We start from the raw sequence: 27,265 nt of genomic DNA on the forward strand, positions 1-27,265 counted from the left end.
CCCTCCCCCCAGGGGCGCACATGCCAAACTCCATACATAAGGGTACGTATGAGGCCAACGTCCCCGCAAGGAGGGGAACACCGGCACACACACACACACACACACACACACACACACACACACGTGCACATATACATACATACACACACACACACACACACACACACGCACATATACATACATACACACACACACACACACACACACACACACACATACACATACACATACACATACACATACACTCACACACACACACACACGCACATATACATACATACACACACACACACACACATACACATACACACGCGCAAATATACACACACGCACACGCACGCGCACACACACACGCGCACGCGCACATATACACACACACACACACGCACGCGCACATATACACACACGCACGCGCACACGCGCTCGCACATACACACACACACACACACACACACACACCTGTTTGAGAGTCAATCAACAGGGCCAATACCGAGCTAAACTGTAGTCCACATTTTTGGGGATCAATTTTCCCAAATGTACCCAGAAAGAACAGTAATGTTCTCATTGGGTACAAATGAGTACACTTTCCAAGCAAAAAAAATGTACAAATTAATTATATGTTGCTGGAAATGTCATGTACCGACACAGTACCGCCCCAGCAACAAGCATTTGTTCCTTTGGCACTTTTCCTACCTTTTATTGCTGAGAGTGTACAATTTTTATTTTTATTTTTTTTACATGCAATTAACGTTTTTTATAAATTTTAATCGCAGCGATCTGAACAGGAACCAGCACAGTTTTTCAGTTTCGATTTCATCCATACATTTCCCTCGTCAGGCCCGCTTTTCAAACGGTGATGTCACTCACTCCCACGCTGAAGCAGCACAGAGAAGGTCGCACAGGTCCGACGGGTTCAGCCAATCACAGACGCCGCTCAGCGGGCCAGGGCTTCCTGGGAGTAGAGACTCCACCCGGCTCAACTCGACTGAACCCCTCCCCCCGTCAGGACGGCGACTCCAATTCCACCTTCCCCCTGACCTTCTCCCGCTCGGTCGCCCGCTGCGTTACCACGGCAACCGGCCTGCCGGTCCCGTGTGGATGAGACCGGGGGGGGGGGGGGGGCAGGGGCGGGGTCGACGGGTCGCGGCAGTCGGTGCCAAACGATTGGACACTCTAACCGGCCTCTCCGGTTCCTGCAGCGCACCGCTCCACAGATCCCAGCGTGGAGGCGTGGATTCCAAAAAAAACGCATCGAGGAACGTCCTGCACTCAGAGGCCAGGAAACTCGGACACGTCGCACAGACGCAGAAAAAAACACTAATAAATAAAGAATAATCGACCAATCAGAAGGACTCGGGAGGACCACTTTTTTGACAAACTTCATTTTGCTAATTTCACTGACGTTCAAGACTGATCTCCAGCGTAAGGTCTGGGATGCAGGACTGAGGCGTGTGCATCCAGGTCACGTTAAAAAACGATAACAATAATACGATAATATCGAACAAACAGCCTAAAAATACACAAACCCATCTCCCGTAATTGTTCCGACTAAAAACCTTCCTGGGATAATTCCTCCCAGGGCGCACTCTGAGAGTTTTCTGGGTGGCTAAGACTCTCACGTCAGGAGGTCTCGGACCCAGAAACAGGCCCATCAGCAGGGGATTCTGGGTAGCCCACTTGTTTATCAGTCAGTTCCTCTTTGGTCTAAAAGATTTTTTTCGCCTTTTTTTTTTCTTTGGGTCCTTAATGAAGATGGATTTGGCTCTACTCCCCAGTGTCTCTCTCTCCCTCTCTCGCTCTCTCTCTCTCTCCATCCTTCCCTCCCTCCCTCCCTTCCTCCATCCCCTCAGCTCAGGATGAGCCTTCGAGCAGATGAACACAGAGAGGTGTGTGTGCATGTGTGCGTGTGTGTGTGTGTGTGTGTGTGTGTGTGTGTGAGAGAGAGAGATAGAGTGGTATGAGTGAGAGAGAGTGAGAAACAGAGGGGGGGAGGAGAGGGAAGGATAGAGAGAGCAAGAGAGGCCTGACGTTATGTAACACTTTGGCGATGCACTGAAATGTGTCATGCCAGTGACACATTTTGAATCGAGCTGAGCTGAAGAGAACGGCGAGCGTTTGAGAGAGAGAGAGAGCGTTTAAAAGGGGGACGGGGTAAAATAAGTATGGGGGAGTGGAGGGGGGCCAGTCAAGTCCCCCGCAATGTGTGGGCGGTAAACCCCACCACTCCCCTCCTCCCCAGGCCAGGGATTCCCTTACTTTCCAGGCCCACGTCCTACTTACTGTACGGACGCATCTCCCCTGCGACGGGCACACTTAATTAACATGCAACCTGACCTGCAGAAACGCACCACGTCTAAACAGCTGCACACAGGGCAGGCCGCGGAACCAGCGCTCCGCTCCTGATACGCTGTCATTTTCACACCCACAATGCACCCCTGCTGTGCCCATGATGCACCCTGCTTCTGCGTGAGCCACGTGACGGCCCCGCTTCGGTCCCAACGGGGTTACCATGGTCACGCGGCCGCGTTACCATGGCCACGCTGCCGTCTGCTGCCGCATGCCACGCGCTCTAAAGAACAAGGAGCCCAGCGGGTTACCGTAGCGCTACGGCTACGAGGTGTGAAGTCACCGTCACATCTCTGACTATCGTCACTGATCTCCGACTATCGTCACTCATCTATAACTATTGTCACTGATCCACGACTATCGTCACTCATCTACGTCTATTGTCACTGATCTCCGACTATCGTCCCTCATCTCTGACTATTGTCACTGATCTCCGACTATCGTCACTCATCTACGTCTATTGTCACTGATCTCCGACTATCGTCACTCATCTACGTCTATTGTCACTGATCTCCGACTATCGACACTCATCTCTGACTATTGTCACTGATCCACGACTATCGTCACTCTTCTATCACTATTGTCCCTGATCTCCGACTATCGTCACTCATCTACGTCTATTGTCACTGATCTCCGACTATCGTTACTGATCTGCGACTATCGTCACTCATCTCCGTGTTAAACTTTTGCCGTAGTCATGTGTCACTCATCCTCGCCGTGGCATCGCGTTGCCGTGAGTAACGGGAGCTGGGGGACGAGGGGAGCCCTGCAGCCGGTGACCTGCTCCCGGTCGCTAAGATCCCGCCAACATCCACGCTCCGCTCTGATGCGAGGCCCCGGCTGGCAGAGGACCAGCCCCGGCAGATCAGCCGTCCCCTCCCCCCTCCACCCAAATTAGGGGGCTTTGCAGCCATTTCATAACCCCCCGCTAATCACCGCTAATGACACTCACCGGTCTGGTTCCTTTAGCCGATTACATAACGAACAGGCACCGCACTGCATGCTGGGTAATGACAGCCCCCTGTAACTCTGCCGAGGACACAAACCCGTCGCGTCCCGCCAGTCTGTTTCCTCGCCGGGCCCGATCGGGTCGGCGCTGGCACACAGAGTCTCGCGGCGGTTCTGCGATCGTTCGCCCGCGGCCGCGATGAACCGGTGCTCAGATCCCCTCCCGCGGGCACCCTGTGCCTGACGCTGCCCTCTGTTCCTCTCCACAGGGCCCCACTCTGGAGAACCCAAACTCAGCTACCAAGAGACGAGAGCACACAGACACGCACACACCTACATACACACACACGTGCACACTCACAGACACAGACACACACAGACATGCATATACAACACACACAAAGCATGTACACACACACACAACACGCACACGCACACACGCACACACACAGACATGCATATACAACACACACAAAGCATGTGCACACACACACAACACGCACACACGCACACACGCACACACGCACACACGCACACACGCGCACACACACACACACGCACACACGCGCACACACACACACACACACACACACAGACACACAGACACACACAGACATGCATATACAACACACACTCACACAAAAGCACGTACACACACGCACTCACACACACACAACACACACTCACACACGCACACAGAAATGCGAATGCACACACTCACAGACATGCACAGACACGCACACACCAACACACACACACACGCACACTCACACACACAGACACAGACACACAGACATGTGCATGCACACACTCAAAAAAAGACACAGACACACAACAACACAGCACAGACACAGACACACACATGTACAACAGGAACGCAGACAGAGACAAGATTGCCGGACAAACGCATCGCGCTCGAAGACGTAGGGAGCGCTTAATGGGATCAAGACGGAGAAAAACTCATTTTCTCTGAATTATGGCAGATGTGTACAACGGTGTCAAAGTCAACCAGGACGTAAACAGCTTGCATACACCCAGACACACACTCTCACACACACACACACACACACTCACACTTTCTCCTCCAACACACTGTGTCTCACACGCTGTACTCCACAGCAAAAAACCTTTCACAACCAATACTGCACATCAGCAAATAGACTGGGGTGGGGTTCTAGTCCTCCAGGCACCTGGTTTTGTCTTTATCAAATATTTATCGAGCACGGTACACACCCAAACATCTAAATGCAAAACAGAGTACTGGAAACCACATCCAATGAAAAAACAACAACAACAACAACTATACTTTAAAAATGTGCAACAGCAAGTGCATGGGAGAAACATTGTGACGCCACTCCCAAGACGACCAACTGAACGAACTGGGGTCCCCCCCCCCCTTTTTTTTTCCTCCCCTGACGTTCATCTTACATTTGTTTTGTTTTCTGTCGACTCTGACTTACAGTAGTTTTCTGCCGGGGGGGGGTTTTCTTTGTGTTTGCGGTTTAATTCTGCTGACACAGCAGCGCGCTAGCCAACCGTAGTTTACATTTACACAGTGGGCCCAGACTGTATATCTATGAAAATAAGGTTGTAATAATAATAAACTTGTGTCTTTTCAATTGGAGCATTTGGTTGCGCTTACAGTCAATAAATAAAACAAACAAACATGAGAATAAGTGTGGTTCTGAGTGGGCGTGATGTTGACTCCAGCCACACCACACTGCTCTTTCTCCCGCTCTCCCTCTCCCTCCCTTTCTCTCTCTCCCTCTCTTCCCTCCCTCTCCCTCTCCCTCTCCTTCCCTCTCTCCCCCCACTTCTCTCTCTCTCACTCTCCTTCCATACGGGCCGGTGGGTGTCTGTAACTCACGTCCACCTCTGATGCAGGTGAAACATTCCTGGAGTTGGCAGAAAGATCAGTGTAGAGTAGAGGCCTGAGAGACAGTCACCATAATCAGGTCAACACACACCGCAGGCTGATCATTTCCATCCACCATTTACATACATTTACATTCAGGAGGGTGATACCCACAGAAAAACACACACACACACACACACATACACAGACAGGCACAGAGACACACACACACACACACACACACACACACACACAGACACAGACACAAACACAGACAGACACAGAGACACAGAGACAGACACACAGACACACAAACACACATACACATACACAGACAGACACAGCGACACAGAGACACACAGACACACAGACAGACACAAACACACACACACACACAGACAGACACACACACACATTCTAGTAAGAACATGCTAATAGTGTGTAATATTGCCAAGAGTTGCTGAGGCATGTGTTCTCCACAATGTTGCAGTCAGGTGAATCCACACACACACACACACACACACACACACACACACACACGGGCAGGACTGCAGGGACTCCACAGACTGCATCCTCAGCTCTCCGAACTACCCGAACCTCGACTCAGCATCCAGCCACCGCACACGCCCCACCCCGCCCTGCTTCTTGTTCCATTAGACATTAATTATTCACGGGGCATCTCTGATATCATCCACGCATTTGTTTGATCCTGCCACTCCGGGCCTCACAGAGGACTTAAAGGTGCAACGACAGGTGTAAGACAAGCAAAGGCAACTCAACCCGTCCTATAACGCGCAATCAAACGCCGTCTATGCAGTCAGGCAGCGGCGTGTTCTCGTGACAAAGACGCCGCTCCTTCTAACACAGGCAGCGGACGCGTATTCCGTTTCGGCTTAAGGCTCCGGGCCAAAGGCCAGCTCCCATCTCATCTGCCCTCCAGGACCGTGAGGACACCGGAGAAACGAAACACCAAAACGTCGAAGACGGCTTCACCCTGCCGTTGCCCTGAGCTGTGCCTGACCCAGCAGCTCAAACGTCCGTTGTGTGAAAGGCACGAGAGGTGATTTCGGACGTCTAAAGGTCAAGAGACGAATAGCAGCAACACACACCTTCAAACCACAACACCGTTTATCCCTCCCCCTTCTCTGTAAACGCGCCGACGTTGAAACGCAACTGGCTGTGGCAATTAGAACCAATTTTCAACCAATGAGCTTCACTTACAGTACAGTTATACAATATTGGGCGGTTATACACTGCTGTGTGTTGGGCCGTCAATTGCATATTTTGAAACCCGAATTTAAGGACTATGAAGACAGGCAGAGGGTGAGTCAACATGTCAGTGAGCCTTTTTCAATGACAGGAAGAATTTCAGGTGACACACAACGGAACGCAACGATACTCAGAGTCTTTGCGTCACTCAAAGCATCTACGTTCACGTACTTGCGTAGGGTAAGAATCGGGCCTTATTCTCGGCTATCGAGCGGCATTAGCGTTCTCAAACTGAGGCGGCCGTCCGCTGTTTAGCCAGCAGTCCACCCCGAAATCAGCCGGCTACCGCGATGGCACAAGAGAAGCTCCCAGAGCAGCATTCGTTTTGTGAAAAACGTGTTATTTAGTGAAAGGTTCAGCCAATCGCAGGCCTTCTGCGGGCTGTCGACGAACGGAGTCCCTCACAACACCGCCCACGCCAGGCCCCGAGCGGAGGACAAGCGTTATATTCCCTCCATCCTTCTCTACCCTTTTATCTCTCTCTCTCTCTCTCTCTCTCTCATCCCCCTCTCGCCCAGCACATCTCTACGTCTCTTACACAACCACCTTTCTCACCGTCGCTCTCTCGCTCGCCGCCTTTCACTCTTTATTTTCTCGCTCACTCTCTTTATTTCTCTGTCTTTCACTCGCTTACTATTACTCTTTTCACCTTTCACTTTCTCAGTTTCTTTCCCTGCAAAACTCTCTCAGACTCTCTCTGGTCACTCTTCTCTCTCTCCCTCACTCAATCTCTCCATCCCCCCCTCCCTTTCTCAGTCTCACTCTCTCTCCGTCTCTCTCCTCCTCCCCCTTTCATTCTCTCCCCCTGTCTCCCTGTCTCTCTCTTTCCCTCTATCCATCACTCTGTCCCTCTCTGCCCCGGTATCTCTCTCCAGCTCTTTCTCCCTCCCTCTTTCTCCCTCTCCTTCTCTCATCCCCTCTCCCTACACCTCTCTCAGTCTCTCTCTCCTTCATTCTCTCTCCCTCCCTCTCTCTCCTTCATTTTCTCTCTCTCCCCACTCTTCTCTCTCAGTCTCGCTCTCCCTCTCTCCCTCCCTCTCTCCTTCATTCTCTCTCTCCCCACACCTCTCCCTCCCTCCATCTCCCCCCTCCCTCTCTCTCCTTCATTCTCTCCCTCTCTCTCCAGTGCTAATGGCTGAGGCTCATTATAGAGCACTCTGTGATGCTATAGTTCTGATGGTGGAGCTGCTGAATCATGCATGACCGCGTGCACACACCCCCCATGAACCCCCTGCCTCCCTCCTCCACCCCCTCCCTGGACACCTGCCCCCCCCGTGTCACAGAGGACCCTTCATACAGGGCCTGTCCAACAGAGGCCGCATTCGCTCAGGAGGAAACCAGGGCAAGGTCGGAGATAGGGGGGGGGGAGAGGGAGAGAGAGAGAGAGAGAGAGAGAGGGGAGAGAGAGAGGGAGGGAGGGAGCGAGAGAGAGGGGGGAGGGAGAGAGAGAGGGAGAGAGGGAGGGAGAGAGAGGGGGGAGGGAGAGAGAGAGGGAGAGAGGGAGTGAGAGAGAGGGGGGAGGGAGAGAGAGAGGGAGAGAGAGGGAGGGAGGGAGCGAGAGAGAGGGGGAGGGAGAGAGAGAGGGAGCGAGAGAGAGGAGGGAGGGAGCGAGAGAGGGGGGAGGGAGAGAGAGAGGGAGAGAGAGGGAGAGAGAGAGGGAGAGAGAGAGGGAGGGAGGGCTAGGCACATCTCCCGCTCCGCTACCTGTCTTGTTCTCGTGGCAGACCTCCAGGTGAGGAGGAAAACATACTGGCTGGCCAAACGTAGTCCTGTACAGCCACACACTCTCAGAACTAAAGGTACAAAAAGTACAGAAATGTACAAATGCTTGTCGATGGGGCGGTACCCTATAGCAATATATAAATCATTTCTACCTTTTTGGCTTGGATACATCCTCATATGTATCCAAAGAGAACAGGATCAGGGCACATTTGGGAAAATTGAATCCTTGAAGAGCAAAAATATTTATTTCTGAAAGTACAGGGTGTGCTGGTCACTCAGCACTCAACTGATCAATGAAAGCGGTCGATCACACAGTTACCTCACCTGAGTTCCCGGGTCTACGTGGTTGTGGTATTTAAGGTGAAAACGAAAACCAGCACACACTGCGGCTCCCCGGGACCCGAGCTCCGGACTGTCCCGTCTCAGAGAGGTCCAGAGCCCGTGACGTAAGCCAGAACAAACCAGGCCCAGGCGTGCAGCTACACCAGAACAAACCAGGCCCAGGTGTGCAGGTACACCAGAACAAACCAGGCCCAGGTCTGCAGGTACACCAGAACAAACCAGGCCCAGGTGTGCAGGTACACCAGAACAAACCAGGCCCAGATGTGCAGCTACACCAGAACAAACCAGACCCAGGTCTGCAGGTACGGCAGAACAAACCAGGCCCAGGTGTGCAGGTACACCAGAACAAACCAGACCCAGGTCTGCAGGTACGGCAGAACAAACCAGGCCCAGGTCTACAGGTACAGCAAGCGACCACGCCAGGGGCCCGTCCTTCGACCGCAGAACACAGAACACAGAACACAGAACACAGAACACAGAACACAGAACACAGAACACAGAAGAGCCCCCCAGGGGGAGTGGTGCTACAGCAGCTGGTTCAAACGCTCAGGACACTTTCACTCCACTGAGACTGTCTGGCAAAATGTGAAAATGCTGAAGATCCCCCCTGAGAATGATCCAAAGACACCTGCGGCAAACGGCACCACGAGAAAAACCGGGAGGAAATCACAAAAAGGATTAAATTCAAAATATTTAATGTTTTTTTTTTGTTGTTTTTTTTACCCAAGTCTATGTATCCTCCATATAGAGAGCCCAGCTAACAAACACTACAAACACAACTGCTGCAGCCTGTCACTAATAAGCCATTCAATACAGTATAGTATGCCCTCAGGGACAATTAAAAAAGACAGTCTCACACACACACACACACACACACACACACACACACACACACACACACACACACACGCGCACACACACATACACACACACAGACACGTGTGATCCAGCAAAAAACTGTGCAGAACAATCACCATCAACAGTCTCCTCCACACACATATCACACACACTCCAGTCATAGCAGGACTCCGTGTGCGGAGATATCTCACAGTGAGAGAGGGGCGTTGGGGTGATGACGGCACCCCAGTCTCTGCCACGCAGCGCACAGGAGAGAGTAAACGCGCGCCGCCCGGGAGGGTTTCTGGGTAAAAAAACGTTTTCTGTCGTGTTTCTGCTCTCTCAGGCGAGCGGGGGCGGAGCAGGTACGGGACAGGAAGGCGGGCTTTTTCAAACCGCCACACAGGAAGTGACACGCGTTCGCACAGAACAAAAGAGCTGATCTGATCTGATCTGAGAGAAAGAGAGCGGGAGCGGGAGAGAGAGAGAGAGAGAGAGAGAGAGAGAGAGAGAGAGAGAGAGACAGAGAGAGAGAAAGAGGGGGGGGAGGGGGAGAGAGAGAGGGGGAGAGGGGGAGAGAGAGTAAGAGCGAGAGAGAGAAAGAAAGAGAAAGAGCGGGAGAGGGAGAGAGAGAGGGGGGGGAGAGAGAGAGACTTTTTTCTGCAATATTGCTGCCATGATTACTGTTAGTATTATTGTTATTATGCAGTGTTGTCATTATCACAGTGCTGTATGCATACACATTATAAATAAATAAAAATATGTATGCAATACATACATGTCTTTTTTTTAGAACAGCCCTTCATGTGTATTTTACTAGTTATGGATGCGATGCTTTAACTTGTGGAAGAACCTGTGCACTTAAAAGCGTCTGCCAAATGACTGAAATGTAAATGTAAAATGTAATGTACTCCTAATTCCTATGGGTGCGTGTCGATAAAATTCACTAACGCACGTCGTGCCGATGAAGCATTTAGAGTTTTTGAATTTGAGAGGGGCAGCTGATGCCCTCTGCGGACCCCACAGCGTGGACGAGACGGACGGACATCGCCGTGGAGACGGGCAGCCGCGTCGCCGTGGAGACGCGGAGACGAGCAGCCGCCGTCTGCAGAGACGGTTTGAGAAAGGCAGAACAGGCTGGGAGGAAGGGAGTGTGGTTAGCGCGGTGAGCGCAGAGACTAGCTGCGAGCGCTCGTTAGCTCAACGCGAGGCTAGCGCTGGGGGAAGCTCAACATCCAAACCGTCGACGCAAGACTCGGCGACCCACAATGCACTGCCCGTGCACGCGCAACGGTCAAAGCCGATGGTGCAATTTTCTGCTGACAGGCAGAGGATCGCAACACCCGGGCTCATCTTCTTCACACGGTTGCAACCACGGTCTGCTGGCATCGCACGACGACCTGGGGTTTTCAACACGTGGTCCACGACGGTGCAACAATCCACCATTCATAATAACCCTTTTCTTAGCAACCCCAATTCTTAGCAGAACATCCCGACGCTGATGTCACAATCACCACTGGTCGTTGAAACAAAGGAGTTCTAGAACACTGACATTCATATATAAATAAATAAAATACTCTTCAGAAGGTGAAAACGATGAAAAATCTGAACATTCCAAATGAGCATATTTTCTGAAAACGCACGAGATTAGCTCTGCGGCGGATCGAATCGGACAGTAACCGTGACGATAACGCAGCCGGACCGAGCGGGTCAGAGCCGGCCGCGCGGTTACCGTGACGGCAGGAGCAACGCGCCGCCCCCTCGGAGACACGCCCCTCTGAACCGCCACGTCGCCGCGGTTACACCAGCGCAGCGCGGTGATTTACGCGCTTTAATAACCGGGATGAGAGCAGCCGGCAGCTACAGCGGGCTTCAGAGAGCCCATTACACGCGCCGGGAGAGAGGGGCAGCTGGGCAGCCCGTTCTGTCACTGCACCGGCCCCCACGGTCCACCATTACGGCTCTGTTCTAGTGTATGGGGCAGCCTGTAGCCTAATAGCTAAGGTCCGCATGGTCCACCATTACGGCTCTGTTCTAGCGGATGGGGCAGCCTGTAGCCTAATGGCTAAGGTCCCCACAGTCCACCATTACGGCTCTCTTCTAGTGTATGGGGCAGCCTGTAGCCTAATGGCTAAGGTCCCCATGGTCCACCATTACGGCTCTCTTCTAGTGTATGGGGCAGCCTGTAGCCTAATGGCTAAGGTCCCCACGGTCCACCATTATGGCTCTGTTCTAGTGCATGGGGCAGTCTGTAGCCTAATAGTTAAGGTCCGCATGGTCCACCATTAGGGCTCTGTTCTAGCGGATGGGGCAGTCTGTAGCCTAGTGGCTAAGGTCCCCACGGTCCACCATTACGGCTCTGTTCTAGTGCATGGGGCAGTCTGTAGCCTAATAGTTAAGGTCCGCATGGTCCACCATTAGGGCTCTGTTCTAGCGGATGGGGCAGTCTGTAGCCTAGTGGCTAAGGTCCCCACGGTCCACCATTACGGCTCTGTTCTAGCGGATGGGGCCGCCGGTAGCCTAGTGGCTAAGGTGCTTGACGGGGACCTGGAAGGTTAGCCATTCAAGCCCTGGTGTAGCCACAATAAGATCAGTGCAGCTGTTGTCCTAATCCCTGCATTGCTCCTGGCGGGACTGTCCCCCCTGCTTAGTTGAATCAACTGTAAGTCACTTTGGATAAAAGCGTCAACTAAATGCAGTGGTGTTAGTGAGCACCAGCTCTTAACAAGACCAGGAAGTGGGCCTCAGAAACTGCTCGCTCTAGCCAAACACCGGCTTTGTGTTCATAATGCGCCGTTGAAACGCACACTAGCGGGATTACAGCGTTAGCAGGCTTTCCTCAGGAGATGATCCCCAATTAATCCACATTCAGGCCAAAATTACTCAATGGGATTTCCCCCCATGTTAGCCCTGACTCCTACCCCTTTTACCCTAGCATTCTGCAGGTTTTGGTCCACAGTTTTTTTTTTTTTTTTACAGAGGCCACAGTGTACAATAACTGCCACATTAGCAGTTACAACTTCAATCCCAGATATTTTCATTCAGGCAAGATGTTCACATATAAAATTCCATTCAGTTATATTTGTATAGCACTTTTTACAGAATTACACAAGACTGTCACTCACAAAGACAGCAGCAGAAGAGCAAACACCAGACCTGATCCTCTAAAATAGCAGGTGAGGTAAAAACTCCCTAGTGAGGAGAAAAACCCTCAAACAGTGGTGAGAATAAAACTCCCCGATGGGAAGAAATCTCAGGAGGATCCCGGCTATAGAGGGGGAGCCCATCCTCCGCCGGCCGGTGAGGTGTGATAGTAGATGGATGTAACAGAAATGTGTTAATGAATCTGTTCTAACCAATCAAACAGGGAAAACAGCCCTTAACTTAACGCAACGATGAGGGAAGATTCAGAACAGCAGATGAATCTCCACCCCTGACAGACTAACTAAATAACTAACTAACTAACTAACTAAATTAAATAAATAATAATATATATAAAAAATAAAAAATAACTATATAAATAAAGATGTGTGCCCCAGTGCAGCTTGAGAGACTGCAGGTGGTTCAGCCAGCTCCCTGTTTACAAAAACAAACCGCAGTTCCACATTCCACACACGTGTATAACGTGTAACTGTGGTTTCTTTTTTGTGTGCGCTCGTACACAAACACACACGCCTGGTATACATTGTTCCCTCAATAAGTCTTTCCTACCCTCTCACACTCTCTCACACACACACATACACACTTCCACCAGACCTGGGTCAAATACGTAATTGTTTTGGATTCAAATCCTTTCTCTACTTTGCTGAGCTTGTCTGGTGTATTGGAACCGATGAAATACTCTCAAAAAGTGCAAACCCCGCCTTCTGGCCCTCTTGGTTGGCTCAATTGCACCAGGCAAGATCAATCGAGCACAGAAAAGGATTTGAATCCAAAACAATTACGTATTTGACCCAGGTCTAACACACACACACACACACACACACACACACACACAGACACAGACACAGACACAGACACAGACACAGACACAGACACAGACACAGGGCCCGGCAGCTTCCTGTGAGTAACCCCACACAGTCCCCCTGCCCCACCTCACAGGCACACGGGGGGGTAAAAGCCCCCTCACGCGTTCCCCGCGACGTATTTCGGGCCCTCATCTCCTCAGCTCAAATCTCACGGCTAACCGGCACGGAAGCCTCCGGCAAACTCCTGGTCTCCGAGGGCAACGGAAACTAACTTTGTACGAGGAGGCAGCCACTCGGGGAACTGGGCTTTTTATTTTAGAGAAGTGGGCCCCACCCCTGGTCCTGGGTATGTACCACAATGAACACAATACGAACAAAGGATTTAATTCTTCAAGCCGTACGTAGCTATTTCTAGCATAATAGGTGCTTTTAACGTTAATGAGCAATGATTAACCTCTTAAGCTTCTTATTATGCCAGAAATAGCTTCTTATGGCATGAAGAATTAAGTCCTTTGTTCATATTGTGCTTGTTGGGCTATATACGGCAGCAGACAATGACATAACCATAACAACATTTTAACTGATCAGATTAGGTGAATCAACAGGCTAATTAGGTCGCTCAACACATGTTTCAGTTTGTTCACAATGCAGGTTTGACTCATTACAATTCGCTTTGTGCTTGAATTCCTCACAATCTACCGAATTGTTGGTTTTAGCGGCTATGAGTCCACGCTTTCACCAGTTAGAAGCCAAGAAGTCAACTGAGTCACCTCCTTCTTTAATTCGATCAGTTACCAAATTTTTTTTACTTCTTTTGTGCAGCCGTTTGCAATTTATCTCCATAAGCACAACATGAACGTCAGACTGCCATTCCTCGTGGAATGCTCAGCCGCTTCTGACATAATGTGGCTTAAGCAGGTAAATAATCCCGACAGACATGAAAAGTACCTCATCGAGAAAGACTCTGGGATTTCTACTGTGGCTGGAACGAAAACCACCACGCACAGGGGGTCCCCAGGACCAGGGGGGGGAGCCGCTGGTTTTGAGGTTGCAGGTGGGACACGGCGTTGAAAGCACCCTTCGCCTTGCCCGGCGGGTATTCGCACCGACTCACTTCCGTAAAACAAACATCCACCAGTATCATAAACGTATGCAAACAACAACAGCAGCAGCGACAATGACAATAACGATGCCAACGTTTAAAAGAAGCTCTTCGGCTGAACAGGCGGAGGATAGGAGCGTGCCGTAAACAGCGAGGCGTAGTGTAACGTGATACAGGGCGAAGGCCCAAAGCCAGGGCTCTAGTGTTACTGTCACCGTTGTGTCACGGTTACGCCCTTCCGCCCCCCTCACAGGGCACCCCCCGGGGCCACTGTCCCACACGGAGCCTAGGGGGGGGGGGCGGGGTCTGACACATCGGACAATAACATCCAACTGAGAGCATGAACTCCAGGATGCATACGACACCGCCAAAAACTCTGCACTGCGTCATAGCGACAAGATAAAGCCAAAAATAACCCGAAAGGTATTCCAAGACAGCGGTGAAAAAAGCAGCTCACGGAATACCAAAATAAACAAGAGGAGTTATTGCGTAACTAAACCACATATTTCTACCATCTATATCTGTGACTAATTATGGAACACATATAAGAACGTACCAGTGCTTTTACACTCAGAGATTTCCCTTGTCATGGCGGGTTGATCTGCGGAAGGCTGGGCCCAGCCATGAGAACACAACAGCACATAATGACATTTAAAAAGATTTTAAAAAGCCACCATTTTGTGTCAAGCAGAGTGGCCAGTTTCTCTTTCCTGTCCCTGCAAACAAGCCAGGCTGAGGAAACTGCGCCGAGGCAGAGCCGCTGAGCGGTCACCAGCGCCTGCAGCCGAGCCATCCTTCATAATAACAATAGAAGAGAATGAGAAAGGGCCACACAGCCCAGGCCGGACTACGGTCTGCAGCAGGGATCTGAAACTGTACCCCTGAAAAGCCTGTGTGCTTTCCATCATTCTCAGTGTTTCAGCACTTAAGCCCTTAATGTGCACCACGGACTGGCCTACAGAGTGCACAGCACACCGGCATTTTCCCAAGACCTAAACTCGCTGAGGTTTTGAAAGGAAACCACAATAACCTGCAGACGGGGTTTGTGGATCCACAGTGATATCGCTGTAGAATGGTTTGTGATCCACATTGATATCGCTGCGGTTTGTGATCCACAGTGATATGCCTGTAGAATAGTTTGAGATCCACAGTGATATGCCTGTAGAATAGTTTCAGATGCACAGCGATATTGCTGGAGCGTGCCTAGAGATCTCTTCCGATCAGGGAGTTTTTGTTTTCCTCACGCTCAAGGGTTTCTCGTCCCACAGGGGAGTCTGTTTTTCAGACCTGGGTTTTATGTCCAATTTACCTGTCAGAAAAACGCTGTCACTCTGTCGATCATCTGTGTGACAGCTCTCTGTACAAATTAAACTGCTTTGATTTGATATCCAGCAGGGAGCAGGATATCCCGGAGATGATCAGCTGTGTGTCTCGACTACAGCAGACAATCTGACAAAACCACACCACACGGCAACCTTCACACATTCTCCACAGGAAAGGTCCTAAAAATTCCTAAAAATGTACAAACGGTTGTCGCTGGGGAGGCAAATAAAACCCCTAGGCTGCAGTATAGAATTCATTTGTACCTTTTTTGCTTGGAAAATGAACTAATTTGTACCTAAAGAGAACATTGCACGGAACATTTGGGAAATGTGATCCACCACCCGCTGTCACTTCATTGCAGCGACTGGAGGGCGGCCTGTAGCGTAGTGGTTAGGGTAAAGGACTGGGACCCGCAAGGTCGGCGGTTCGATCCCCGGTGTAGCCACAATAAGATCCGCACAGCCGTTGGGCCCTTGAGCAAGGCCCTTAACCCCGCATTGCTCCAGGGGAGGACTGTCTCCTGCTTAGTCTAATCAACTGTACGTCGCACTGGATAAGAGCGTCTGCCAGATGCCATTAATGTAATGTAATGTAATGTAATGTATTATAATGGAACGAACGTGTCATTTAGTTTCAGCCGCCCAATCCTCCCGCCGTGAGCAGGGGGGCAGGCCACGCCCGCACAGGTGTCGCCCGCCAGCGCGCTCCCACTCGGGCGGACAGACGACAGGTGTGCCAGACGAACAGGTTTCCCTCCTGACGCCTCCGCAGGGAGCTCACCGCAGGAGGGCCGGGGGGGGGGGCGCGAGTCAAACGGCCCGTTTGCTGCAGGTGAGGTCACTCCAAACGCCACACCTGTCAGGATGACTCCCGGGTTCCCGGAACAGAGCTGTGTGCACGAGTTCTCTTTTTCCATCGGAAAACACTTTGGAAGGCCCATTAATAATTCATAACAACCACCCCAGCTCATTTCGCTGATAATAAAAACACACCAGCTGGTCTTATTAAACACTAGCGAGGGGTTCCTAAACCTCGCTCAAAAACACGGGCAAGGGAATATAATCGCTCCCCCCCCCTTTCATAATTCAGAGCCGAACCCCCCCCTTGTGTGACCTCCATATTTCAAGCTGCCATTTTGGGGATCCCCCCCCCCCCCGTGAAGTAACAGAAGGGAACGTCAGAAAGACAGTATCCCATTTGGAATGGAACCAAGCCTTTGTTTATGCTACTAACATCCATCCTTAAAGAGTCTTGCAAGCAGGGGGAATTGTGGGGAAAGTGTGATGTCATGGAGGGCTCTGAACTGAAGCTGCACTTTTAGACCCAGTGTCAGCAGGGACGGTTCTTTTCCTTGTGTTTTATTTTTAGTTTTTGGTTTTGTTTATTATCTGAGCCTTTTCTTAACTCCGGGCAAGAAGTGCAAGAGAGACAGAAAGGCAGCGGACTTAAAAACCTTATGTAACTTTGATGAAATGCAATAACATAATAGTGGCCAAGTTACAGGACCGGGACCTGGAAGGTTGGTGGTTCAAGCCCCAGTGTAACCATAATAAGATCCGCACAGCTGTTGGGCCCTTGAGCAAGGCCCTTACCCCCGCATTGCTCCAGGGGGGATTGTGCCCTGCTCGGACCAATCAACTGTAAGTCGCTTTGGATGAAACGCATCAGCTAAATAACGAACTAACAAGAACTACAGAGAAAGAGAAAGAGAAAGAAATGCAGTGGACTAAAAACCCTTACGTAACTTTTATGTAACGTATGAAAAACCACTGGGAACTCCTCCCTCCCCCAAGCCCCAGGCAAACGGGTCACATGATCTATGAGCACCAGCATCGAGCTTCACTGAGAGACAGAGAGATGCGATGTTGTGAGGCATGTATTTGAACCAATAAAAAAAAAATTTTAAACCTAAAAAAAAAACCTTGCTGCCTAAACCGAGTTGTCCCTAAACGCACTGTGGCCTAGCTGGTGAACCAGAGACCCAAACACCACGCTGACGGAGTCCTGACATCACCCCCCCATCCTGTAGAGGTGTGGGCTGCTCGCCCCACTGACCCAACACGTAAACCTCTGCAGAGGAAACACCACCCCCCCACCCCCCCACCGCGCCCAGTCATCATGAGCGGGGTCACAGGGAGAGTGAGATTCTGGAACAGCCAGGCCGGCGAAGTCCACATCTCCTGCAGCTCTCCTCCTCTCTCCCCCTGTCCCTCCGTCTCACTCTGTTCCTCTCTCCTTTATTCCTCTCTTTCCCTTTCTCTTTCACTTTTTCTCTCTCTCCCTCCCTCCCTCCCTCTCCTGTGGAACGGTTCCCACTCAGGTCACCGCTGTGCGGGAAACAAGCCGTAAAAGAACCATTTCCACAGAGGAGAAAACCTGCTGTGTGTGTGTGTGTGTGTGTGTGTGTGTGTGTGTGTGTGCGCCTGTGTGTGTGTGTGTGTGTGTGTGCGCGCCTGTGTGTGTATGTGTGTGTGTGTGTGCGTGTGTGTGAGTGTGTGTGTGTGTGTGTGTGTGTGTGTGTGTGCGCGCCTGTGTGTGTGTGTGTGTGTGTGTGTGTGTGTGTGCCTGCATGGGAAAGGGAGGGCTCAACAGCTGAGTGCTGAGGTCAGAGGTCACTGGGTTTTCCCCTCTAAAGATCAGTGGATGGCAGATGGCCAGAGTGGAACACACACTTATAAACACTATAATTACACACTATAATTACACACTATAATTACACCCCGCCGAAGTTTAAAACAGCTCCCGTAGAGCCAGAGAACTCACAAAACACGTCACTCACCAAAACGCACAATCATATGAAAAAAAAAGTCCTCTCGCTTTCTGTTTCTTTGTCCTGAATATACGGTGAAAGAGAAGTTTCTTTCTAAAACTGGTCTGTAATCTGCAGAAAATGTACTTCTGTCTAAAAGGTTGATGTTCGTCAGACAGTCCCAAAAAAAGGTTCAGCTCTCCACACTTTTGGAGCGCAATAGGCATAGGCGTCACTGAGACACCTGTGTGCCAGGCACGCTGGTTCGGCCTCATGGGAAGACCCCAGATCCGCAGTCACACCGGTCTCAGGTCGTGAATCTGGAGGCCAGGGCTAACCAAGTCAGCGCTGAGTCGCGCGACTCCCTGATCTGCCCCATCTCCTTTTACGGTAGATCGCAGATCTCCACCTCCATCTCTTACGCGTTACGTACGTTACGCTCACCTCAGATTGAAAGGTGACAGAGTTTACCTGAGTTTACCCGAGTTTACCCGAGTTTACCCGAGTTTCCCAGCTGCCGTGTCACTTCAGGACAGAGCGCCCAGCCCTCCGTAGCCGCTGCGCGGAAACGTGCTAACGTGCTAGCGGCGGGGGACAGGAAGGGAGGCGGGGCTTAACCCGGGGCACGCCGTGCGGCCGGGAGATCTTCTCTCTTCCGTTGTTGTTCTTTCTCTTTCTTTTTTTCCTCCCTCGTTTTGTGTTTCCGGAGCCGGTCGTTTGGCGGAGCGTGAGGAAGACCTCAGGGAGGAAGTGTCTGAGGCGTGACCGTGACCGTGACCCACCCCCCCCCTCCCCCCTCCCCCGTCAGAGAGGGGACACATACAGACTGCAGCCCTGCCTCCACCCTGACCCCCCGCTCCAAATCTGCCCCATATCTGCTGCCTCCACCCTGACCCCCGCTGCAAATCTGCCCCATATCTGCTGCCTCCATCCTGCCCCCCACTCCAAATCTGCCCATATCTGCTGCCTCCACCCTGACCCCCGCTCCAAATCTGCCCCATAACTGCTGCCTCCACAGTGACCCCCGCTCCAAATCTGCCCATATCTGCTGCCTCCATCCTGACCCCCGCTCCAAATCTGCCCCATATCTGCTGCCTCCATCCTGACCCCCCGCTCCAAATCTGCCCCATACCTGCTGCCTCCATCCTGCCCCCCGCTCCAAATTTGCCCCATACCTGCTGCCTCCATCCTGACCTCCGCTCCAAATCTGCCCCATACCTGCTGCCTCCATCCTGACCTCCGCTCCAAATCTGCCCCATATCTGTTCACTTAGGTGTGTGAGGAGGGCAGAAACCGCACCCACCCAACCATGACATCACATTATAGTTTTTTTTTTGCTGACACTTTCATCCAAAGCGACTTACAGTTGATTATACTAAGCAGGAGCAATCCCCCCTGGAGCAATGTGGGTTTGAGGGCCCAACAGCGGCACTGATCTTACTGTGGATACACTGGGCTTGAACCAATTAACTGTTAGTCGCTTCGGATAAAAGATGAAACTAAATACATGTAATGTAAGGTAATGTAATGTAAAAAAAGCAGGCTGTGCCTGCAAAGGCAAGGCAATGTAGAAGAGTCCAAATGTTTTTAAATGGGGGTTAACAAAGCTAAGAGGAGACTTACAAATCTCAATCCCCCATTGCAGTCTGGCTGCCTTACTCCTTTCTCTTCCCGTCCTAAGTAGTACATCAGGCGGAAAAAGGTCTCCGCCAAACCGCTTCACAAAAGCGACATCACCGTGACATCACCGAGACGCCAAGTCAATGATGTGACAGCCTTTTGCCACTTCCTGCCTGAAGTCATCTCTCGGGATACACACACCGCCGCAAGGCACCGTGGGTAAGGTCACTCTCACAATCCACAGTCTGCCACATTCTTACACATTTTCTTTTCACTTTATCAACACTTTTTTTTTTTTTTTTTTTTTGGAATGTTTCGTTTTTAAAAATTCTTAGTGAGTGTTCTGGAACTCCACTGCTTTCAGTTACCAGTAGTGACTGTGACATCTTCATTAGAATGTTCCGTCAAGAACATTCCAGTCGCGTAAGTGTGACCTCACGCCCTTATTAAGGGTTAAGCTGGGAAAGGCGGAGAGACACACAGAGATGGGATCACAGTTTTGGGAGTACCGTGGCGGGGTATGTCACATTCGTATTCGGGTTGAGAATCAGCTGCCCGTGGAACTGTGTCACACTCTCTATACCCTTCCTGCCGCACTGAAAAGCCCTGGCCTACTTTCTCTCATGTGATAGAGAATTTATTGAGCTACTCATTTGTGCGTGCCCACCATTCCTAAACTTGATCCACTGGTACAGGGTCAGGAATCATTTTCTAAATTGGCTCAACTTGGGGGGGGTGGGGAAAGTGCAGCGTGCCAATTAATTTGTAAAAGTTGATACAACAAAAACCAAGATTATTGATTATTCTGATCCGGTTGTGTGACTTCATAAAGGACAACTTTCATTCGGCAAAGATTAAAGGCAACCTGCTGCTGCTTTCCCAGAATGCATTGCATCCCTCCGGGCGTCCGTCAAAGAGCAGTTTAAATGGCGACGCTTCATTTACCTGAAATGCAACAGGTCTGCAAGAGACTGCAAAATAAACCTTTGAATTACAAAGCACCAGAAAAAAAACAAAAAAAACATCACAACCAAAAACATCTTTGCCTTTATTGCCGCATTAAGACGTTTAATAGCGAGATGAATCCATTCAGTCCAAATAGCTCTTCATGCTGAAATAAAAATCGGTCCATTCAGGTCAAGGACAGCCACTATAAAAGCTATGAAAGCCTTAAGATAATATGACATGCCGCTCTATTTCTGGAGGAAATCTTATGCAGGCCCCCAGAAAAATCTTTATGGATTCCCTCCCTTCTGTTCATATGCCGTTTATAGTGCAGTGCCAACTGCTTAGTTTGGATGTGCACCATGTGACTGAACTGCACAAAACTGATTGGCCTATTTTTTTTCCCCTACATGCTGCAATGAAACGCAAACAAACCCGCAAAAAAGGTCAAACAAGATCAGAAGAATGTGATTTGAATGTTCTGAACTGAACATTCTAATGCTGATGTCACAATCACTACTTAGTTCAGAACATTCTAATCTTGTTCTAGTACCTTTATGGGTTAGTTAGAACGACAACAGAAACACACTCTCCAAAATGGGTTAAACCTTCACAAGAAGTCAGCTCTTCAGACTAGCACCTGAAGTGGGTTACTTTCCAAAAGTAGCTGCAGCTCAAACCAAATAGGACATATGGGGCAGGCTGGCTGAGGGGGGGGGGGGTGGGGGGGGAGTCGCTGTGACACGTTTAAGCATCATTGAGAAATTTCAATTCCATGTCACCACATTAAAACACACACACACACACACACCCCCACACGCCTCAACTCACTGAAACACAGGGTGAAGACCGCGCTTCATTTAAGAGGGGGGGGAACAAGGGGTTGCCGCATTAAACGACACCAAAAGTTGCTCACACCGTGGTGAGACCTGGTGGCGTCCGCAGACATTTAAACGCTCGTTTCTTCAGGGAGGACAGCCCTGGCCCTGGCCGTAATTCCCACACACTGGGGCTAGCATTAACAGCCGCCACACCAGATGCCAAGTGGGGTCACACGGCCTCAAAGTGTAAACGTGTGCCAACAGGGACCGGCGTGCGACACACCTTAACTGAACTGCAGCCACACTTGGCTGCGCGCGCTTAGTGTAGGACGTTTTCAAACTGTCACGCCGTTTCCTACTATGTCGTGCCGATGCCCTCGTTCAAGGCAGATCACGTGCCGCGAACTCTACGTGGTTGGCATGACGCTAATGATAAGAGCCGCATTCCCCAGAAAATAAGTGATAAACATTCGCGGAGACTCCGACTCCGAATCTCCTAGAAAAAAAGAACAAAGTGGGGGGGGGAGTCAAGGAACCTCAAGGGTGGTGAGAGAATTGAATCATCTGGGTCGTGTTTTTCTCTGAACGTCACAAGGAAAAGTAGGCCTAGCAGCAGGACTGAAACCCGTAAAGGTTTACAAGAGTTTGTTTTTGTTTTCTCCCCCCCCCCCCCCCCTCCTCCATTTGGTCTGAAGTCTTAGCAGTATGAGTAATGTTTATCTTGAGTTTACCGTTCTTCTTTAAAGCATCTACAATCTTAACGGTTCTGTTTGCACAAGGAATGTTTCCAAAATACAATCTTTCAACATTGCACACATTAAGAGGTGACGACTGTCTGTATTAGCGAGCTAATTACCATTTACAAACAATTCAAGCGATTTGTTTAGTTATCAGATAATCCAGTTAGTCTCCAAGGAAAGCGCCTTCCCTCTCTGCGCGCGTCAGACCACAAATTTACATTTGGCATAGGCACCGTGCGTGCAGATTTACTCAACAAACACATAAACACTGCACTGAACCAATCTGCGTGTACATACAGTACGTCAACATGGTAGCCTAACCGACGACTTCTCAATCATATTTAATATCAGCTAGGCTATAGTTGAAATGGATCAAAACGACGCATATTGTCAGGATTTACAAGTAAACAATCACAAATTGAGAATCGTATCCATCACACACAGGTTCTCCATTTGAGATATTAAAATGAAATCCAATTCCAAAACAAATTACGTTTGCTCTGACTTCTGTTTTCAAGCATACTATCCATTTAGCTAGCGTGCCGACAGTAGTGCCTTTCATCTCGCAGCGGGCAAGACCACCAATAGACTTTAAATGAAGCTGCTCTCCTCAGTATATAAAAAAAATCCACAATATGCATGAAGGGGGTCTTTGTTCCAATTTAACACTGCGAGAATCTGCAATTCTAGATTCCCAGACACTTCGCTCTTTCATTCGGGGCTAGCATACATTACCCCCACCCCCTTTCGGAGCGTACGCACCACGCAAAATGACAACACCAGACACCGAACATTTTGAACGGAAGCCTGAATGGCGTGAAGCCCGCAAAGCGACATTTACGTTGCCAAAATTCAAAGTTGTATCCAACACCGTAACGTCACCCAGAGAGATGCTTCTACGCAGCTAGCCAGCTCAGCTAAACTTATACGGGGGTCGCAAAGAAACAAACCCTAGCTCAAATAGGGGCTTGCTCGCAGCCTCCGAAATATTGAACATTGAAAAAAAGGAACGTCGCAAATTTCAACACGAATGCAACAAGCAATCACAAAGCAAGTGCCTTTGCGTGAATAACGCCAGATGTGACCATTCGGACAGTTTAGCTACCTGCAATTCGGCCCGTTCCACCTCCCATTGCGCTCGTTCCACCTCGAAGCGGGCCCATTCGTGCTGCAGGAAGTGCAAGATTCCCGGAATACTGTACTGCGCCCTCGCCGCCTCGCCTCCGCCGCTGTCGCCGGCCTGTGGTCCTTTCCCACCGCCGGGCAGCACCGAGTTATTATTGTTGTTAAAAAACACTCCGGGCCCCGCCTGTTCGTCCATGGCCAGGCCAGGTAAGTGGGCTCGGTTCGCGGAGGACTGGCACGACTGTTCCGTCGGACGGTACTCCTCTCCGCCGCTTGAATGCTCTGTGCTCTGCGCCCGCCGAGTACACGAAATGGAAAATAATATCGAGAGCTCTCTCTACTGGGGAAGCGAACACAGTTCTGACAGCCAGCTGTCATTCAGTGACGTCAAACGCCATATCCACGCCCACAAACGCCGACTAGGGCATTTTTTTACGTTCCATTCGTCAGCGCGTTTGAATCCGATTGGCGTAGACGTGTATTGATGATCGGGTGAGCCAATCGCAGTCGAATGCGCTGGGTACAAAATGTACCAAACGGTTTCGCAGTGTGCTTCCTGTTTGAAGCATGACGGGACCCGCAGTTTAAAAACGTCTGAAAAAATGGAAATTATTTTCTAAATTCTGCAGATCAGCATGTCAAACTAAATTAACCGAAATACTCTGACTGTTACTTGGATATATTATCTCATCAATGCGAGCACAAATTTCAAACAAATGATTATTCTTTAGTTTGGGGGCAGACAGAGACAGGGTTGTGTGTCAGATAAGAGCAGCCAACAATTATATTTGTTTACATCGTCACGGCTATCAGTCAGTGAGATAAAAACTCTCTAGTAGGGAGAAAAAATCTCAAACATTGGTCAGAAAATAACTCCTGAGTGGGAAGAAATCTCAGGAGGAACCCGGCTATAGAGGGGGAGCCAGTCCGCCGCTGGCCGGCACAGTGCTCTGGTAGATGGATGAAACAGACGTGTGTTAAGAAACACCTTTATAGCAAATCGAATGGTTTGGACAGGTTACAGTCAAGTTGGAAGTCCAAATGAGGGCAAAAAACGGTAAACGGTTTGGAGAGGCGTGCTGATGCAGTGGCTCCTGGATGTGTCAGTGTGGGGGGCGTGAACCAACAGCTGTGCGGATCTTACCGCGTCTACACCAGAGATTGAACCACCAACCTCACGGGTCCCAGACATGTAGCCTACCTTAGCCATTAGCCAAAAAAATGAAATAATAATAATAATAATAATAATAATAATAATAATAATAATAATAATAATAATAATAATAATAATGGCGGCACGGATGGTGCAGTGGGTAGCACTGCCGCCTCACAGCAAGGAGGTCCTGGGTTCGAATCCCCGTCGGCCGGGGCCTCTCTGTGCGGAGTTTGCATGTTCTCCCCGTGTTCCCCGTGTTTGCATGGGTTTCCTCCGGGTATGGCTTAAACATTAGCGTAGTTAACATATATAGCATTTGTCACCCTGAATTAAGAACAGCGTGTTCAAATAAGCAACTACAGCAGGCTGAGGCAAAGGAACTGTGACAAAACACCTCCCCCACCCCCGATTCGTCTCTGAAAACATCCGCCTGTCTGCTTTTCAGGTTCCGACGGTGCGGGTCGACACCCGTTCACCCTTCCCCCTGCTCTTTCTGCGGTTCGACGTGATTTTTTCTCAAGTTAAAATTAATATTGTGAAGAGCGACTGCCAATGCCAATGCCTTCTCCCCTTGCACACGGCTTCCAGTGAATGCGTGGTTCGACATCGAGACGTTACAGTTATTTCGCCGACGCTTTTATCCAACGCGACTTACAGTTGATTAGACCGAGCGGCAGACAGACTCCCCCCCGGAGTTATGTGAGGTTAAGAGCATTGCTCAAGTCAAGGGCCCAACAGCTGTGGATATATCCTAGCTACACTGGGGCTTGAATCACCAACTTTCTGGGTCCCCGGTCACGTACCTTAACCACTAGGCTACAGGCTTCCCTCCTATGGCTTTGATATCTCCCGCACAGCACAGGAGCTGTCACAGGCCCAGCCACCCCCGGTCCTCCTTCAGGAAGCAGCGTTTAAGTGACACATCTTTCTGTTCAGCCGCGGGGGGGGAGCGTTCTGAAATATCAAATCCCATAATGATGACGGTGGTAAGGGGAGGTGGGGGGAGGGGGGGGGTTCTAATTTTACCATCACCTTGACGACGCTCAATCTACTGTTCTCCCGCGCGCTCGTTTGCCGTAACGTCGCAGTCTGGTCAAAGGTGGCCTGTGTGTGTTTGTGCATGTGTGTGTGTGTGTGTGTGTGTGTGTGTGTGCATGTGTGTGTGTGTGAGTGTCTATGTCTGTGTGTGTGTGTGTGTCTATGTCTGTGTGTGTGTGGGTGTGTCTGTGTGTGAGTGTGTGTGTGTGTGTGTGTGTCTATGTCTGTGTGTGTCTGTGTGTGAGTGTGTGTGTGTGTGTGTGTCTATGTCTGTGTGTGTGTGTCTATGTCTGTGTGTGTGTGTGTGTGTCTATGTCTGTGTGTGTGTGTGTGTCTATGTCTGTGTGTGTGTGTCTATGTCTGTGTGTGTGTGTGTGTGTGTGTGTGTGTGTCTGTGTGTGAGTGAGTGTGTGTGTGTGTGTGTCTATGTCTGTGTGTGTGTGTGTGTGTGTGTGTGTGTGTGTCTATGTCTGTGTGTGTGTGTCTATGTCTGTGTGTGTGTGTCTATGTATGTGTGTGTGTGTGTGTGTGTGTGTCTATGTCTGTGTCTGTGTGTGAGTGAGTGTGTGTCTATGTGTGTGTGTGTGTGTGTGTGTGTGGGGGGGGGGGTCTCTGCGCATTAATTGAACCATGTCCGCCAGAGACAAAAGCCCTGTGACATCGCACCTTCACCTGAGCTTCCCACCTGCTCCAGAGGTGAATAATGAGGTGAATGAAGATCAGGATTTCCTAACCCTGTCCTGGCGAGCTGCACCACCCCACTGCCGGACACACGCCGTTCCTCAGTCTGTTATTCCTGGATGCACCAACAAATGTCAATGAGTAAAATAAACAGTTGTCATAATGAGTACATGCAGTACACACACACACTGTACATACACGGAAGCAGGTGCATCCACATACACACACACACACACATGCACACATACATACATGCATACAGCACTGTGCAAAAGACTTACACACGTGAAAACACAAAAATTACATAAAGCAAGGATGCTTGCAAAAGCAATGAAATCTTATTCAATTTTATTTTCATTTAATTTTCATTTTTACTGACATTTCTAATGCAGAAAACAAAAAGACCTAATTTACTGTGTACCGTGTTACTGTACAGACAAACACATACCACCAATCTTCAATTATAAACAGAGATTAACTTCTAAGAAACGGCTCTATAGAAGTTGCACCTTCGGTCTTCCTGAAGGAACTTTCGGCCCAGTCGTCAGACCTGGAGACGCTGTTGGCGCGAGAGCTGTTTTCAAAAACAGCTCATCTCATTTCATATTACTTTACACTCCACTCTTCTACAGGTAGGCCGACGGAGAGCTCAGTTCCGTTCTGCAGTGACAGCCAAAA

At 50.0% G+C, this 27,265-nt stretch overlaps 1 protein-coding gene across 1 annotated transcript in view; it reads right to left on the reverse strand.

The window, feature by feature from the left end:
* The window catches only part of strn (striatin, calmodulin binding protein), a 79,275-nt gene extending 55,226 nt beyond the window's left edge, over positions 1 to 24,049 (reverse strand). The window contains 1 exon segment of the mRNA XM_061232826.1: positions 23,693 to 24,049. Coding sequence (XP_061088810.1) covers positions 23,693 to 23,908 — 216 coding nt within the window. The 5' untranslated portion in view covers positions 23,909 to 24,049.
* Positions 24,050 to 27,265: the final 3,216 nt, after the last annotated feature.

Source organism: Conger conger, chromosome 2, assembly GCF_963514075.1.
Source record: "Conger conger chromosome 2, fConCon1.1, whole genome shotgun sequence".
Classification (NCBI taxonomy): domain Eukaryota; kingdom Metazoa; phylum Chordata; class Actinopteri; order Anguilliformes; family Congridae; genus Conger; species Conger conger.